At 48.8% G+C, this 18,949-nt stretch overlaps 1 protein-coding gene across 1 annotated transcript in view; it reads right to left on the bottom strand.

The window, feature by feature from the left end:
* Positions 1-18,949, bottom strand: part of LOC147084860 (cytochrome P450 2B9-like) — a 98,002-nt gene that overhangs the window by 10,607 nt on the left and 68,446 nt on the right. Inside the window, exon 7 of the mRNA XM_085979568.1 lies at positions 4,350-4,537. Within this exon, the coding sequence (XP_085835694.1) occupies positions 4,350-4,537 (188 nt within the window). The remainder of the gene's footprint in view (positions 1-4,349; positions 4,538-18,949) is intronic.

Here is an 18,949-nt window from a genome sequence, read left to right as displayed (position 1 = left end):
GTATATAGCACTGAGTAGTAAGCTGTATAGATCAGTTCCAGCGTGAGCCACGTTGAGTAAACACCTGTTGTACCGTTTCTCCTGCAGTCTGTGTCTTATTATACACAAACACAACAAGGAGGAGGTCCATTCAGCCCCTCGAGCCTGTTACACAGGAACAGGAGGAGGCCCATTCAGCCCCTCGAGCCTGTTACACAGGAACAGGAGGAGGCCCGTTCAGCCCCTCGAGACAGTTACACAGGAACAGGAGGAGGCCCATTCAGCCCCTCGAGCCTGTTACACAGGAACAGGAGGAGGCCCATTCATCCCCTCGAGACTGTTACACAGGAACAGGAGGAGGCCCATTCAGCTCCTCGAGCCTGTTACGCAGGAACAGGAGGAGGCCCATTAAGCCACTCGAGCTTGTTACACAGGAACAGGAGGAGGCCCATTCAGCCCCCTCGAGCCTGTTACACAGGAACAGGAGGAGGCCCATTCAGCCCCTCGAGCCTGTTACACAGGAACAGGAGGAGGCCCATTCAGCCCCTCGAGCCTGTTACACAGCAACAGGAGGAGGCCCATTCAGCCCCCTCGAGCCTGTTACACAGGAACAGGAGGAGGCCCATTCAGCCCCCTCGAGCCTGTTACACAGGAACAGGAGGAGGCCCATTCAGCCCCTCGAGCCTGTTACACAGGAACAGGAGGGGGCCCATTCAGCCCCTCGAGCCTGTTACACAGGAACAGGAGGAGGCCCATTCAGTCCCCTCGAGCCTGTTACACAGGAACCGGAGGAGGCCCATTCAGCCCCTCGAGCCTGTTACACAGGAACAGGAGGAGGCCCGTTCAGCCCCTCGAGACTGTTACACAGGAACAGGAGGAGGCCCATTCAGCCCCTCGAGCCTGTTACACAGGAACAGGAGGAGGCCCATTCATCCCCTCGAGACTGTTACACAGGAACAGGAGGAGGCCCATTCAGCCCCTCGAGCCTGTTACGCAGGAACAGGAGGAGGCCCATTCAGCCCCTCGAGCCTGTTACACAGGAACAGGAGGAGGCCCATTCAGCCCCTCGAGCCTGTTACACAGGAACAGGAGGAGGCCCATTCAGCCCCCTCGAGCCTGTTACACAGGAGCAGGAGGAGGCCCATTCAGCCCCTCGAGCCATTACACAGGAACAGGAGGAGGTCCATTCAGCCCCTCGAGCCTGTTACACAGGAACAGGAGGCCCATTCAGCCCCTTGAGCCTGCTCCGCCATTCAATGAGATCATGGGCTGATCTGTATCCTTTGTGTGAAGAAGTATTTCCCTAATTTTCTCCTGAACGGCCTGGCTCAGATTTTAAGATGATGTCTCCCTTGTCCTAGACACACCCGTACCAGCGGAAAAAGTTTCTCTCCGTCTACCCTATCGGTTCCTTTCAGAATCCTAAAAACCTCAATCAAATCACCCCTTAACCTTCTATATTCCAGGATAATACAAGCCTAGCTTATGTAATCTCTCCTCGTAATCTAACTCTTCGAGTCCAGGTATTATTCTGGTGAATCTGCTCTGCCCTCCCTCCAAGGCCAATAGATCCTTCCTAAGGTGTGGTGCCCAGAACTGTGCACAGTGCTCCAGGTGTGGTCTAAGCAAGGTATATGGAGACCAGGACTGTGCACAGTGCTCCAAGTGTGGTCTAACCAAAGTATATAGAGACCAGAACTGTGCACAGTGCTCCAAGTGTGGTCTAACCAAGGTATATGGAGACCAGAACCGTGCACAGTGCTCCAAGTGTGGTCTAACCAAGGTATATGGAGACCAGAACTGTGCACGGTGCTCCAAGTGTGGTCTAACCAAGGTATATGGAGACCAGAACTGTGCACAGTGCTCCAAGTGTGGCCTAACCAAGGCATATGGAGACCAGAACTGTGCACAGTGCTCCAAGTGTGGTCTAACCAAGGTATATGGAGGCCAGAACTGTGCACAGTGCTCCAAGTGTGATCTAACCAAGGTATACAGAGACCAGAACTGTGCACAGTGCTCCAAGTGTGGTCTAACCAAGGTATATGGAGACCAGAACTGTGCACAGTGCTCCAAGTGTGGTCTACCCAAGGTATACGGAGACCGGAACTGTGCACAGTGCTCCAAGTGTGGTCTAACCAAGGTATGTGGAGACCAGAACTGTGCACAGTGCTCCAAGTGTGGTCTAACCAAGGTATATGGAGACCAGGACTGTGCACAGTGCTCCAAGTGTGGCCTAACCAAGGTATATGGGGACGAGAACTGTGCACAGTGCTCCAAGTGTGGTCTAACCAAGGTATATGGAGACCAGAACTGTGCACGGTGCTCCAAGTGTGGTCTAACCCAGGTATATGGAGATCAGAACTGTGCACAGTGCTCCAAGTGTGGTCTAACCAAGGTATATGGAGACCAGGACTGTGCACAATGCTCCAAGTGTGGTCTAACCAAGGTATATGGAGACCAGAACTGTGCACGGTGCTCCAAGTGTGGTCTAACCGAGGTATATGGAGACCAGAACTGTGCACAGTGCTCCAAGTGTGGTCTAACCGAGGTATATGGAGACCAGAACTGTGCACAGTGCTCCAAGTGTGGTCTAACTGAGGTATATGGAGACCAGAACTGTGCACAGTGCTCCAAGTGTGGTCTAACCAAGGTATATGGAGACCAGAACTGTGCACAGTGCTCCAAGTGTGGTCTAACCAAGGTATATGGAGACCAGAACTGTGCACAGTGCTCCAAGTGTGGTCTGACCAGGGCTTTGTACAGCTGGTGCCTTTGTCCCCTCCAGACGTGACTATCCCAACACTCTCCTGGCCAGCCTTCCATCTTCCAGCCTCCATAAACGTCATCCAAAACTCCCACTGCTCCCCGTGTCCTAACTCGCACCGAGTCCCGTTCACCCATCACCCCCTGTGTTTGCCCCCTCCCTATCTCTGTAACCTCCTCCAGCCCCTACAATTCTCATCCTCCTGTTCAAATCGCTCCATGGCCCCTCACCCCCTCCCTATCTCTGTAACCTCCTCCAGCCACTACAATTCTCATCCTCCTGTTCAAATCCCTCCATGGCCCTCGTCCCTCCCTATCTCTGTAACCTCCTCCAGTCCCTACAATTCTCATCCTCCTGTTCAAATCCCTCCATGGCCCTCGCTCCCTCCCTATCTCTGTCACCTCCTCCAGCCCTACAATTCTCATCCTCCTGTTCAAATCCCTCCATGGCCCTCGCCCCCTCCCTATCTCTGTAACCTCCTCCAGCCCCTACAATTCTCATCCTCCTGTTCAAATCCCTCCACGGCCCCTCGCCCCCTCCCTATCTCTGTAACCTCCTCCAGCCCTACAATTCTCATCCTCCTGTTCAAATCCCACCATGGCCCCTCGCCCCCTCCCTATCTCTGTAACCTCCTCCAGCCCCTACAATTCTCATCCTCCTGTTCAAATCCCTCCATGGCCCTCGCCCCCTCCCTATCTCTGTAACCTCCTCCAGCCCTACAATTCTCATCCTCCTGTTCAAATCCCTCCATGGCCCTCGCCCCCTCCCTATCTCTGTAACCTCCCCCAGCCCCTACAATTCTCATCCTCCTGTTCAAATCCCTCCATGGCCCTCGCTCCCTCCCTATCTCTGTAACCTCCTCCAGCCCTACAATTCTCATCCTCCTGTTCAAATCCCTCCATAGCCCCTCGCGCCCTCCCTATCTCTGTAACCTCCTCCAGCCCTACAATTCTCATCCTCCTGTTCAAATCCCTCCATGGCCCCTCGCCCCCTCCCTATCTCTGTAACCTCCTCCAGCCCCTACAATTCTCATCCTCCTGTTCAAATCCCTGCATGGCCCTCGCCCCCTCCCTATCTCTGTAACCTCCTCCAGCCCTACAATTCTCATCCTCCTGTTCAAATCCCTCCATGGCCCCTCACCCCCTCCCTATCTCTGTAACCTCCTCCAGCCCCTACAATTCTCATCCTCCTGTTCAAATCCCTCCATGGCCCTCAGCCCCTCCCTATCTCTGTAACCTCCTCCAGCCCTACAACCCTCCGAGATCTCTGCGGTCCTCCAATTCTGGCCTCTTGAGCATCCCCGATTTCCATCGCTCCACCATTGGCGGCCGTGCCTTCAGCTGCCTGGGGCCCTGAGCTCTGGAATTCCCTCCCTAAACCTCTCCGCCTCTCTCCCCTCCTTTAAGACGCTCCTTAAAACCGACCTCTTTGACCCAGCTTTTGGTCACCTGTCCTAATATATCCTTATGTGGCTCGGTGTCAAATTTAGTTTGATAATCGCTCCTGTGAAGCGCCTTGGGACGTTTTACTACGTTAAAGGCGCTATATCAATGCAGGTTGATGGTGCTGTAGGAAGAACCTCATCCGATTCCTCAGTAGCTCTTACCTTGGGAATGAGGAAGCCCTTGAACTCTGTGTCCTCTGTCACTTTGTGCCACAAGGCGGTGGGGGCGATAGAACTGTAGCGATGGATCTCGTGAACCACCGCGTTGCAGTAGGGGAGTCGGACCCTGTCCGCGTAGATGGGGGCGCGCTCGGAGCCCAGCACCCCCTCCATCTCCCGCTGCATCTCGTCTGTGAGGGAAGAGTAAATAATAATTCTAATAGGTCTAAGAACGTTAAAAAAACAAGCCTGAAGGCTTTGTGTCTTAATGCGAGGAGCATTCGTAATAAGGTGGATGAATTGGCTGCGCAAATAGAGGTAAACGAATATGATTTGATTGGGATTACGGAAACATGGCTCCAGGGTGGCCAAGGCTGGGAACTCAACATCCAGGGGTATTCAATATTCAAGAAAGATAGGCAAAAAGGAAAGGGAGGTGGGGTAACATTGCTGGTTAAAGAAGGGATTAACACAATTGTAAGGAAGGATATTAGCTCTGATGATGTGGAATCTGTATGGGTAGAATTGAGAAATACCAAGGGGCAGAAAACGTTAGTGGGAGTGGTATATAGACCTCCAAACAGTAATGCGGAGGTTGGGGATGGCATTAAAAGGGAAATTAGAGAAGCGTGCATTAAGGGCACAGCAGTCATCATGGATGACTTTAATCTACATATAGATTGTGCTAACCAAATTAGTAACAATACTGTGGAGGAGGAATTCCTGGAGTGTTTACGGGATGGTTTCCTGGACCAATATGTCGAGGAACCAACCAGAGATCAGGCCATCTTAGACTGGGTATTATGTAATGAGAAAGGATTAATTAGCAATCTTGTTGTATGAGGCCCCTTGGGTCGGAGCGATCATAATATGCTAGAATTCTTCATTAAGATAGAGAATGAAGTAGTTGACTCAGAGACTAGGGTCCTGAATTTAAATAAAGGAAACTACGATGGTCTGAGGCGCGAGTTGGGTAGGATTGATTGGGGAATGTCACTCAAAGGGTTGACAGTGGATAGGCAATGGCAAACATTCAAAGACCACATGGATGAACTACATAATTTGTTCATCCCAGTTTGGCATAAAAATAAAACAAAAAAGTTGACTCAACCGTGGTTAACAAGAGAAATTAGGGATAGCATAAGATCCAAGGAGAGGACATATAAATTGGCCAGAAAAAGCAGTAAACCTGAGGATTGGGAGCAGTTTAGGATTCAACAAAGGAGGACAAAGGGATTAATTAAGAGGGGGAAAATAGAGTATGAGAGTAAGCTTGCAGGGAACATAAAAACTGACTGTAAAAGCTTTTATAGATATGTGAAGAGAAAAAGATTGGTGAAGTCAAGCGTAGGTCCCTTGCAGTCAGAATCAGGGGAATTTATAATGGGGAACAAAGAAATGGCTGACCAATTAAATACATATTTTGGTTCTGTCTTCACAAAGGAGGACACAAATAACCTCCCAGAGATGTCGGGGAACATAGGGTCTGATGAAAGGGAGGGACTAAAAGAAATCAGTATTTGTAGGGAAATGGTGTTAGGGAAATTGACGGGATTGAAGGCCGATAAATCCCCAGGGCCTGATAATCTACATCCTAGGGTACTTAAGGAAGTGGCCCTAGAAATAGTAGATGCATTGCTGGTCATCTTCCAACATTCGATGGAATCTGGAACAGTACCCATGGATTGGCAGGTAGCTAATGTTACCCCACTATTCAAAAGAGGTGGTAGAGAGAAAATGGGGAATTACAGGCTGGTAAGCCTGACATCTGTAGTGGGGAAAATGCTAGAGTCCATTGTAAAAGATGTAATAGCAGAGCACTTGGAAAACAGTGACAGGATCGGACAAAGTCAACATGGATTTACAAAAGGTAAATCGGGCTTGACTAATCTACTGGAATTTTTTGAGGATGTAACTGGTAAAATAGATAAGGGAGAACCAGTGGATGTGGTGTATTTGGACTTTCAGAAGGCTTTTGATAAGGTCCTGCATAAGAGATTAGCGTGCAAAATTAAGGCACATGGGATTGGGGGCAAGGTATTGACTTGGATAGAGAACTGGTTGGCAGACAGAAAGCAAAGAGTTGGAATAAACGGGTCTTTTTCCGAGTGGCAGGCAGTGACTAGTGGGGTACCGCAGGGATCGGTCCTTGGACCACAGCTATTCACAATATATATTAATGATGATCTAGACGAGGGAACTAGATGTAATATCTCCAAGTTTGCAGACGACACAAAGCTGGGTGGGCGTGTGTGCTGTGAGGAGGATGCCGAGAAACTCCAGGATGATTTGGACAGGTTGGGTGATTGGGCAGAAGCATGGCAGATGCAATATAACGTGGATAATGTGAGGTTATCCACTTTGGTGGCAAAAACAGTGTAATGTATGTACCTTTCAAGGGGGAGAGCTACTTTTTACAGCTCCTGTATCCTGTAGTACCGGCAGTGACCACATCTGTATATAAACCCTGAGTAGTGATCTGTACAGTCAGTTGCAGTTTGAACCCTCATTCAGTAAACACCTGTTGATCGTTCCCTTCAGTCTTTTGCCTGATTATTGAAGGACAACATTAAGATACACGGATCTAACATTGGCGACGAGCAGATTCGAACCTACCTGCAACTCTGCATCACCTCCCAGGGATTCGCTCCTGGAGAACAGTGGAAGGAGGTCGAGTCCAGAAGCACGGGCGTCGACCACGGGCAACCGCCCAGTCATCCAGCGGAGATTTGAGCATCGCAGGGGAGGCTGTCAAGAGCCAGGCTTGGCTTTCCAGTCACGGTGGTCCAGCGAGGCGGGCTGGCAACAGGTACTGGGCAGACCCTTCCCGGACAGCGGCGGCTAGAGCCGACCAAGCGGCACAGAAAAAGGCCGAGCAGCGTCGACGGGGGAGAGAGAAAGGGCAGAGCGCACAGGGCGCAGCCGGTGTTCAGGACCGAGCGGCGTCAACGGGGGAGAGAGATGAGAGAGAGCCGAGCGCAGCCGGTGTTCAGGGGCCGAGCAACGTCAACGGGGGAGAGAGACGAGAGAGAGCAGAGCGCAGCCGGTGTTCAAGGGCCGAGCAGCGTCAACGGGGGAGAGAGGTGCGCAGGAAAACGCGAGGCGCTGCCATTGCCACGAGGACCGCAGAGAGCGGCATTGGCATCAGCGCAGGAGCAGCGCACGAAACCCACAGGGCGTCGCCATTTGCCACGAGGACCGCTGAGAGCGACGTTGGCGTTGCGCGGGAGACGCCATTTTAAGCCGCAGCGGGGAAGAAAGGAAAGCGCGGGAGATGCCATTTTAAGCTGCAGCGGGGAAGAAAGGAAAGCGCGGGAGACGCCATTTTAAGCCAGTCTAACCACACCCAAAAATGCCGAAGAGTGGCAGTATCACAGCGTTCGACAATTAAGTCGAAGATTGGACGACATATGTCGAACGCATAGAAGTATACTGCAAGGCGAATGAAGTGCCAGATGACAAGAAAGCGCTGGTATTGTTGAATTCAATGGGTGCAAAAACGTATGGCTTACTACAAAACCTAGTAACCCCAGAGAAGCCAGTAGAAAAGGATTTTGAAAACATAGTGTCAATCCTACAGGACCACTTAAACCCCACACCGCTGCTGATAGCAGAAAGATTTAAGTTTCACAAAAGGAACCAGCATAAAGATGAAAGTAATGCTGAGTATTTAACGGAACTGCGCAAGCTATCGAAACACTGCCAGTTTGGAACGGGACTAGCAGATACTTTAAGGGACAAGTTTGTGTGTGGGCTTCAAAGTGAAGGAACCCAGAAACGGCTTCTATCAGAAAAGGATCTTACGCTGGACAAGGCTTTCAGCATGGCAGTATCACACGAAGCAGCAGCATGGGGCGCTGCAGAGATAAAACTGAGACCGCAAGAATATGGCACAAATGAAATGTCATACGGAACAGTGAAGTGCTATCGCTGCGGCAGAACAACACACGACCATAATGATTGCTGGTTCAAGGACAAAGTGTGCAGACAGTGTGGAAAAGTAGGACACATAGCAAGAGTCTGCAGGTCGGGAAAGAAAACCAGCAGCAAGAAATCTCCACAGGAGAAGTACAAGAAGGTACATAAGGTGACGGAGAGTAGTTCAGACGAACAGAAGAGTGATACAGACTCCGGAAGCAAGGAGCTGGGTTGTCTGAAACTACATAATGTGATCAAAATGGAGGATCACCAAACTATCTGGGTCACGCTCAAGATAGACGGAGTCCAAGTGAAAACGGAATTGGACACAGGATCAGCCCTAAGTCATAAACCGAAGGGACTACAAGCGGCTATTCTCACATATACCCTTGAGAGATACAAAGATTGTCTTGAAGACGTACACGGGGCAAAAAGTCTACCCCAAAGGAAAAATAAGGGTGAACGTTATATATAACGGCAAGGAAACACCAAAAATGGACCTATATGTATTGCCAGATGGAGGACCACCACTACTAGGACGTGAATGGATCCGGCAGATACAGCTAGATTGGCATTCCATACAAGCACTGACTGTAGATGCCAAAAAGGATGATGACGTCACACCTGGACGACTGTCAAAAATGCTAACTGACGCACAAGAAGTGTTCCAGCAGGGACTCGGAACACTAAAAGGCATAACAGCTGTAGTGTATGTACCCGTCTACCTTTAAGAGAACTATTGTATGTAACCGTTCACCTTTAAGAGAACTACTTTAGGTGTGGCACTACTTGTTTGGCTTCTGTATACTGTAATACCGACGGTGACCACACCGGTATATAAGTGTTGTGGCATGATTCCTTGGGCAGATTCGCCCTGACCTTCGAATAGTAAAGACCTGTTTGTTTGTTATTCCTGAAGGCTGTGTCGTTATTAACTGTACAACCCACAGACTTTACAGTGGCGACGAGTCCAATCGTACCCTGCGGCAAGACTACCAAAGCAACTAAAGAGCGTCGAAGAGAGGCAACCGCCCTTGTCGTTCTGCTGGAAGAAAACACGAGGCTGCAGCAATAGAAAGGAGGAAGACTTTAGCAACAAAAGCTTCCATCAGCAACAGGCACTGACTACCCTTCTACCACGGTACGGAGTGAGCCGATCAGCAGGAAACAAGGCGGCCGCGGAGACTGTGAGTAGGGGAGCAGAGCTGGTCAGGAAGGCGGGTCCAACAGCGTCGTGAGATAGCCGGACCGCGATCGGCGGGAAAAGCCGGGCAGCGACCGAAGCCACGAAGCGCTGAGACCGGGAGCAGGCGCGGGAAGAGAGAAACTCAGCCGCAGCCGGGGAGGGAAGCACCGGACTGCGTGAGGGCTGGGAGGCGAACAGGAGCCGGGCGTGTGGGAGAGGCAGAGCCGACCAAAGGGGGCTGCGCGAGAGCCAGTCCAGCGGCTGAACTGTTCTCCACCAACGGGGTACCCAGCGCCGGTAGAGCCGAACGTGGGGGAGAGAGAGACAGAGCCGAGCAAGGGGAGAGAGGCTGCGCGAGAGCCAGTCCAGCGGCTGAACTGTTCTCCGTGAACGGGGTACCCAGCGCCGGTAGAGCCGTGCGAGCGGGAGAGAAAGACAGAGCCGAGTAAGGGGAGCTGTGCGGAAGCCAGCCCAGCGGCTGAACCTGTCCGCTGTGGGGAAAGCGTACCCCTCCCACCAGGGAAGAAACGTGGGAAGCCGCCATTAGGCGGAGAAGACGACAGACGCGGGAGACCGCCATTGAAGGGGCGGGGAGAGAAGGAAAGAGCGGGAAACCGCCATTTTCGTGGGAAAAACCGCCATCTTAGAAATAAATAAATAATAAATAAGAATTTAAAGAAATACTTGTGCTGCTCCCAAGGAAAGGAAGATGCCTAAGCGAGGGAATATTAACAATTTTAATTCTGAGATAGAAGACTGGGCCACGTACGTGGAACACATCGAGATCTATTGTGAAGCCAACAAAATAGAGGAAGACGACAAAGCGATAACATTGCTAAACTCGATGGGCGCAAAGACATACGGGCTCTTGAAGCATCTACTAGCACCAGCTAAACCGGCGGATCAGACTTTCAAAGGGATTGTGGCTGTTCTGAAGGACCACTTGAACCCCACACCGTTGATGTTGGCTGAACGATTCAAATTCTATGCAAGAACGCAACGGAAAGACGAAAGCAACGCGGAATATTTGGTCGAACTGCGTAGGCTAGCGAAATGCTGCCAGTTCGGAGGGAATCTGACAGAGGCACTGCGAGACAAGTTCGTATGCGGATTGTCCAAGGAAGGGACACAAAAGCGACTACTCGAAGAGAACGACCTCATACTTGACAGGGCTGTCCTTATAGCCGCATCGCACGAAGCCGCAGCGAAAGGAACGGCGGAAATGCAGCTAAAGGCGGCGGCACTCGGGGTGGACCAAATTACCTCAAGTACAACAAAATGCTATCGTTGTGGGAAGACAACACACGACCAGAATCAATGCTGGTTTAAGAACCAAGAATGTAGGAAATGTGGCAAACTGGGTCAGATCGCTAAGGTATGCCAGTCAGGGAAGAAGACCAACAACCAAAGGAAGCCACCACAAGAAAAGTACAACAAGGTACACAAGGTGGCTGAGAAGAGTTCAGACGAACAGAATTCAGACTCAGACCCAAACAGCCAGGAGCTGGGTAGTCTGAGAATTCACAATGTGAGTAAGGAAGCTGACCTACAAACTATCTGGGTCATACTAAAAATAGCTGGAGTCCAAGTAAGAATGGAGTTGGACACTGGATCAGCTCTATCAGTCATAAATCGAAGGGACTACCACCGGCTATTCTCTCACATACCCTTAAGAAATACCAAGTTCGTATTGCAGACATACACGGGGCATAAGGTATACCCCATGGGGAAGATAAGAGTCAAGGTGAGAGATAGGGGTAAAGAACACCCAAGAATGAACTTGTACGTATTATCTGAGGGAGGACCACCACTTCTAGGACGAGAGTGGATCAAGAAAATAGACATGGAATGGCACTATCTAAAAGCCATAATGAGTGAGGACTCGGTGCAAGCTATCAGCTCAGATTCTGAAACGGATGACGATAAGACCAACTCAAATATGGAAGACAAGGCTAAAATGAACTTGCCGACTATGGTGGAGAAAACGAAGACATGCATAAAGGCTTATGCTACCGAGAAGAATAAAGCTTCAGAGCAGAACTCCAGTTTGACAGAGAATTCTGAGCCTGTTCAAGTTAAGGATTCATCCACGACGGAAGAACACCGAACTCGGACTCAAACTTATTTCAAAGTACGACAACAATTAGAACAGTTGAGTTACCGTCTCGTACAAGAGATGAAAACAATGGAAAAGTTCTGGGACACCGAATGGGAGAACCTGGAAAGACAGCAGAGGCAGCTAGCTCAAGCAAAGAGCGACCATAGAGCCATCGTGACCAATTACCGATCACATCTCCCTTATGAGGTTCAGGAGTTAGAATATTTGCATGATCTAGAGATACAGCATAAAGGCAAACCACGCTACACTGAGGATTTTGTTCTGCAATTGGAGACGGAGCTAGTGCAAGCAAGGTTAAGAGAAGCTGAATCGCAGTGTGCACTTAAAGATATGCAGAAAAAAATCTTGGACATGGAAAAGAGAAACGCTTCTTTACCTGATGTGAATAATGTGGCCATGTTGCAAGAGGAGCTTATAGGGGCGAAACTGAAAGAAGCTAAGCAAAGGATGTTGGAACTTGAAACACAGAACCAAATCAGCAGTAACCAGCTATGTCGAGCAGAGAAGGAGTGCTATGGTCTACATGAGAAGGTGCAATATCTCTCAGCCCAGAATAAGGGACTACTCACTCAGTTAAATGAAAGTAATCGGAAAATGGCTGAGATAGACTACAAGAATAAAGAAGATTTGATGGCAGTGAGACTTCGAGAGGCAGATAGCATAGCAGCCTTGGCTGAACTCCAACAGGAAATTGCGAAAGAAGCAAATGAAGAGGAATCTTCAGGAAGCCAGGATGTTATTCCAGTTCTTCTCTACGACTCCTTACAAGCAGAGTGTGAGAAGTTGAAAGAACAGTATGAACAGGCCCAGGCTACAATTCTGGAGGGGGTTAACTCGGCAACCTCCGAAAAGCTAGTTTCAGTAGAAGCATATGAACAACTAAAGGTTGAACATGAGCAAGAAGTCCAAAGGCTGCAGGAAATTCTTGATGAGCTCAAGGCCAAGACAGACTCATCGGTAGAAGTTCCATCCATAGATGAGAAATTAGAGGTGAAAGACATGGCAGAACATGAAAGACAAGATGTCCAAGAACTCATAAAAATATTGAAGGAAACCCAAGACAAATATGAGGCGGCAATGACCGAGGTTCAACAACTTGAAGAACAGATTCAACTGGGAATCCGTTCAGTGGAAGAAAAGGAAACTGTAAGAAACACAGAGACTGTAAGAATGGTCCCTGAACATGAGCTAGAGAGCATCAGGGCGCAACTTTTCCGAGCGCTGAAAGCCAAAGTACAAGAGGAACAGAAGGTGGAAGCATTGGAGGAAAAGGTGGATGAAATGGAGAAGACTCTGATCCACAGTGTTCCCGTGGAAGAGTTAACGGTCAGCCAACTCCTTCATATGCTGAGGGAAAAGACTCTGCAATGGGAACAATCTGAACACGAGCTTCAATCTTCAACGGGAAGGAGTTCGGAGCTCTCAAAAGTTTGGGAAATAGCTGAGGTTGCAAAACAGACTTTACTGGGATGCCAAAAGTACACTGAATCGCGTCTATGTGAACAACAGAATGTTGAAACAGCTGCTCCAGTAGAAGGATTGAATAGCCCGATCAATCAATCCCCGAGGGAAGGGGAAGTGTTGAAATCACAAATGAGGTCATTAGTGAAGGATTTGCAGGAAACCCAGGAAGAGCGGGATGAAGATGAATGCATGAAGAAGTCTTTTCAAGAAAGATGTCTAGGGAAGGAACCACAGTCAGCTAACGTCCAGATGGGTAAGGAGGAAGTAGAAGGCCCTCTCGCTGGCCTAACTCAGGACGAACCCGAATATTACCATGACCTGTTGAGTGACACTGAATATTACGAGGATGTGGTCTGCCCAGTTTGTGATGAAAACTCCCAAAGTGCCGAAATCAGGATGAAGCACTTAAAGTTGAAGGAACATAAAGAGTTGGTGGTGCTACAGCTGGCAGCTGATAAGGGAGCCCTGAGAGTCTCCAAAAAGCAGAAAAGAAAAAGAAGAAGCAGAAGATGATAACTATCGCAAATATTATCACTTCTACCAGATCATGCGTGGACCCTACGAAAGGAGTTAAATCAGTTGGGAAGTAGGAAAATATCAAGGCAACCCAGTTGTTGTAAAAGTCAGCACTGCTGGTTCAGCAGGACGAAAGTTCAAGCTGTTACGTCAAGAAAAGGATATGGAGGAGTCACGCTAGCAATGTGAACCATCTACACCAAAGAGATGTTGTTCGGACCGAGTCAAGATCAGAGACTGAATCTGTGAACTGTTCCCGCAGAGACTGAACCTGTGAACTGTTTCCCACCGAGACTATGTCTGTAAATTGTTTTATATGAAGTTGAAGATATGTTATGTTTAATGGGGACTCTGTATGTAATAAGCTAAAAAGAGAGGATTGTAGTGTATGTACCCGTCTACCTTTAAGAGAACTATTGTATGTAACCGTTCTCACCTTTAAGAGAACTACTTTAGGTGTGGCACTACTTGTTTGGCTTCTGTATACTGTAATACCGACGGTGACCACACATATAAGTGTTGTGGCATGATTCCTTGGGCAGATTCGCCATGACCTTCGAATAGTAAAGACCTGTTTGTTTGTTATTCCTGAAGGCTGTGTCGTTATTAACTGTACAACCCACAGACTTTACAACAGCGACGATCAAAATAGAGGAAAATGCAAGCCCAAAGTTTTTTAAGGCCAGACCGGTACCTTATGCGATCCGCCCAGCCGTCGAAGCAGAGCTGGAAGGTTTGGAACGTTCAGGAGTACTGTCCAAAGTGGACTGGAGCGAGTGGGCTACACCCATCATTCCTGTAATGAAGAGGTCGTTGAGTAATACACCTGGGGAACCAAAGAAGGTTCGCATCTGTGGGGACTTTAAGGTGACAGTGAACCCAGTCCTTCACACTGTACAATATCCGCTTCCGCGGATTGAAGATATTTTCGCCTCGCTATCTGGAGGGAAACGCTTCACTAAGATTGATCTGGCCCAGGCGTACCTGCAAATGGAGGTAGAAGAAACCTCGAAACAGTACCTCATGATCAACACTCATAAAGGTCTCTACCAATACAACCGGCTGGTGTTCGGGGTAGCATCAGCTCCGGCTATTTGGCAAAGGGCAATGGAACAAGTCCTGCAAGGGATTCCAGGGACCCAGTGTTATTTGGACGACATCCTGGTCACGGGCGAAAATGACAGTGATCACCTCGCCAACCTGGAGCAGGTGCTCACTAGATTGAAGGAATATGGGCTCCGAGCTAATCGCCACAAATGCGAGTTTTTCCAGAAGCAGATCTCGTATTGTGGCCACGTTATTGATAAAGAGGGGTTACATAAGTCCCCTGAAAAGATTGAGGCAGTAGTCAAGGCTCCAGCACCGGAAAATGTGTCACAACTGAGGTTGTTCCTCGGGCTGGTGAACTACTACCATAAGTTCTTGCCGAATTTGTCTACCGTACTACACCCACTGAACACCCTACTGCAAACGGGGGTACCATGGAAGTGGAGTGAAGAATGTAAACGAGCTTTCCAGAAGAGCAAAGCATTGATCACATCAAAAGAGGTGTTGGCTCATTTCAACCCAGCACTACCAATTCGGTTGGTGTGTGATGCATCACCCTCTGGCATTGGAGCGGTGCTGTCGCACAAATTCCCGGACGGATCGGAGAGGCCAGTAGCCTTTGCGTCTCGGTCACTAACCTCAGCCGAGCGTAACTACGCCCAGATTGACAGGGAGGCCCTCAGCCTAGTGTGGGGAGTGAAAAAGTTCAATCACTATCTGCACGGGCAGACGTTCACCTTGCTGACTGACCACCAACCACTTGTCTCCATCTTTAATCCAAAGAAGGGTGTTCCGGTGATGACTGCGCAACGGCTACAAAGATGGTCCCTTTTTCTAGGGGCGCACCAATATGAAATCGAGTATAAGGGCACGAAACAGCATGGAAACGTTGATGGGCTATCACGCCTGCCACTGCCTACTGCGGAGGAAGCACCAGCAGTGGATCCTGTCAAAATATTTCATTCGAATATAATTGAATGCTTGCCAGTAACTAACGCTGGAATGGAGAAGGAGACCTGAAATGACCCGACACTGTCTCGGGTATATGATTTGATGGTGAAGGGATGGCCAGCACATGGCGACTCACTGTTGCCAGCATTCTCATCCAGAAGAGAACAGCTGTCAGTATGCCAGGGGACCTTGATGTGTGGATCCCAAGTGGTAATTCCACCCAAGTTAAGGGAGAGAGTGCTCAATGAGCTTCACGAAGGTCATCTGGGAGGGGTGAAAATGAAAAGCCTTGCTAGGGCTTATGTGTGGTGGCCGGGGATCGATCAGCAAATCGAGGACCTGACAAAGAGCTGCTCAGGATGCCAGAAGGTCCAAAATGCACCACCACATGCCCCTCTACACCCATGGGAGTGGCCCTCATCTCCATGGCAACGGGTGCATATTGATTTTGCTGGTCCATTCATGGACTCAATGTTTTTAATAGCCGTGGATGCACACTCGAAATGGCCTGAGGTGATCAAAATGTCCTCCACCACCACGGAGAAAACTATTGCAGTCCTACGGACCATATTTGCCAGGAACGGCTTGCCAGAGTAGATTTGCTCTGATAACGGACCACAGTTTGTGTCCGAAGAGTTTCGAAGATTTATGAAAAGGAATGGGGTAAGGCATTACACATCCGCCCCATATCATCCAGCCACAAATGGATTGGCTGAGAGGTTCGTACAAACCTTTAAAAAAGCAGTAAAGGCCATGTGCGATGACGACATTCCACTGCAGCATAAGGTGGACAATTTCCTGTTAGCCTACAGAAATGCGACACATGCAGTCACCAACCAGGCCCCGGCCATGATGTTCTTTAACCGAAGGTTGAAATCTCGTCTGGATTTGCTCAGACCAAATGTACGAAGAGATGTTGAGAGTAAGCAATTCCAGCACATCAATGAGAAGCCGACAAGGAGCTTCAATGTAGGGCAACCAGTCTTGGCCCGCGACTACCGAACAGAGAAATGGCAACCAGGAACGATACGCACACGGCAGGGGCCACTAATGTACACAGTGGATGTTGGGGAGAACATTGTGAGACGCCATGTTGACCAGACCCAAGAGTCACAGGAACGCGTCAACCCCATGTCTCGGCCATACGTACCTGGTGAGGAACTCGACGTACAGGTCGCATCTACCTCAGAAACAATAGCATTGGAAGCTGATGAATCAACTGACGACAGGGTGTTAGAATCGCCTCCGCACCAAGAGCGAGACACTCGAGAAAGGCATTATCCAGAAAGAATCAGGAAGCCTCCCCAAAGACTGAATTTATAAATAGACTATTTTCAGTTAATGTTGCATGTTAAAAGTGTTAATTGTAATTAGTTTGATATTTAATTATTAAATGAGTGTTATGGTACTGTTAATCTAAAAGGGGAGGAATTGTAATGTATGTACCTTTTAAGGGGGAGAACTACTTTTTACAGCTCCTGTATCCTGTAGTACCGGCAGTGACCACACCTGTATATAAACCCTGAGTAGTGATCTGTACAGTCAGTTGCAGTTTGAACCCTCATTCAGTAAACACCTGTTGGATCGTTCCCTGCAGTCTTTTGTTTGATTATTGAAGGATAACATTAAGATACACGGATCTAACAAACAGGAAGGCAGATTATTATCTGGATGGCAATAGATTGGGAGATGGGGAAGTGCAACGAGACCTGGGTGTCCTTGTGCACCAGTCGCTGAAGGTAAGCATGCAGGTGCAGCAGGCGGTTAAGAAGGCAAATGGTATGTTGGCCTTCGTAGCGAGAGGATTCGAGTACAGGGACAAGGATGTCTTGCTGCAGTTGTACAGGGCCTTGGTGAGACCACACCTTGAGTATTGTGTGCAGTTTTGGTCGCCTTATCTGAGGAAGAATGTTCTTGCCATGGAGGGAGTGCAGCGAAGATTCACCAGGCTGATACCTGGGATGGCAGGAGTGACGTATGAGGAGAGATTGGGTCGATTGGGCTTATACTCGCCGGAGTTTAGAAGAATGAGAGGGGATCTCATTGAAACTTATAAAATTCTAACAGGACTAGACAGACTAGATGCAGGAAGGATGTTCCCGATGGCGGGGGAGTCCAGAACCAGGGGTCACAGTCTAAGGATAAGGGGTAGGCCATTTAGGACAGAGATGAGGAGGAATTTCTTCACCCAGAGAGTGGTGAACCTGTGGAATTCTCTACCACAGAAGGCAGTTGAGGCCAATTCATTAAATATATTCAAGAAGGAGTTAGATATATTTCTTAAGGCTAAGGGGAACAAGGGATATGGGGAGAAAGCAGGGACAGGGTGTGGTAAACCACTGTTATTGTTATTCACTGTTGTTGTTGTTGTTGCACACTGTTGTACCTATGTGTTAAATCTGTGAGTTGTTCAAGTAATTAATACTGAGACTTAATCAGTAACAATAAAACAGGTCTTTACTGGTTGGAGGTAGGGACTATACGTAGGTCTTTACTTCATGCCCACAGGCGGGAACTGAGGGGAGATCAGTACCCACAGTACTATTTATACCCCTATGGCCAGGAGTGGTACTGCGTATCACTACGCCCTACAAGTAGTGCAGTCCTGTCCATAGGTTCAAAGTAGCACACATATTACATACACAACATTCCTCCCTTCCTAGCTTTACAGTCATCTCCCCATTTAACATAACGTAATAACATATATACATATATAACTTCAGGTTTACATAACAGAATAACATAGATACATAGATAACTTCATGTCAAAACAGATCACAGATTCAGTCTCTGCGGAAAACAGTTCACAGATTCAATCTCTGTGGTGTAGTCGGTTCACGTTGCTGGAGTGACTCATTCAATAGTCCTTCCATGGATTTAACAGTTTGAACTTCCGAACTGAATTGGCTCCGTTCGGAGGGACCACGTGTGTGATCTGATAGAGGTAATAATGGTTCAGATGGGTCATCTTCTGTTTCGACTTTTCCTTTTCTGCTTCTTGGAGACTCTCTGGGCTCCACTGTCAGCTGCCAGCTGCATGCGCAGTTCCTCCTTCTCTTCCTCCTTTTTCCGTAGTAGAGCCACCTTCTCCCGATGTTCCGTAGACTTTCGGTGCTCCTCCATGATTTCTGTATGGTGGGAGTCGAAGTTACAAGTTGGGCAGGACAGGACATAGTAATATTCGGTGTCGTCCTGATCTAGGCCAGCGAGAGGGTCTTCTATTTCCTCCATACCCAGCTGGGCGTTAGCCAGATTTTGTTCCAAGTCCAGGCATCTTTCCTGAAGAGACTTCTTCATGCGTACCTCTTCATCCAGCTTTTTCTGGGCTTTCAGCAAGTCGTTTACTAATGACCTCATTTGAGATTTTACTACTTCAACTTCTTTTGGAGATTGATTGATCGG

The sequence above is a fragment of the Somniosus microcephalus genome, unplaced genomic scaffold, assembly GCF_052327205.1.
Source record: "Somniosus microcephalus isolate GS21.2 unplaced genomic scaffold, FLI_Smic_1.0 unresolved_chr9, whole genome shotgun sequence".
NCBI lineage: Eukaryota > Metazoa > Chordata > Chondrichthyes > Squaliformes > Somniosidae > Somniosus > Somniosus microcephalus.
This window is presented reverse-complemented; position numbering and strand designations above follow the sequence as displayed.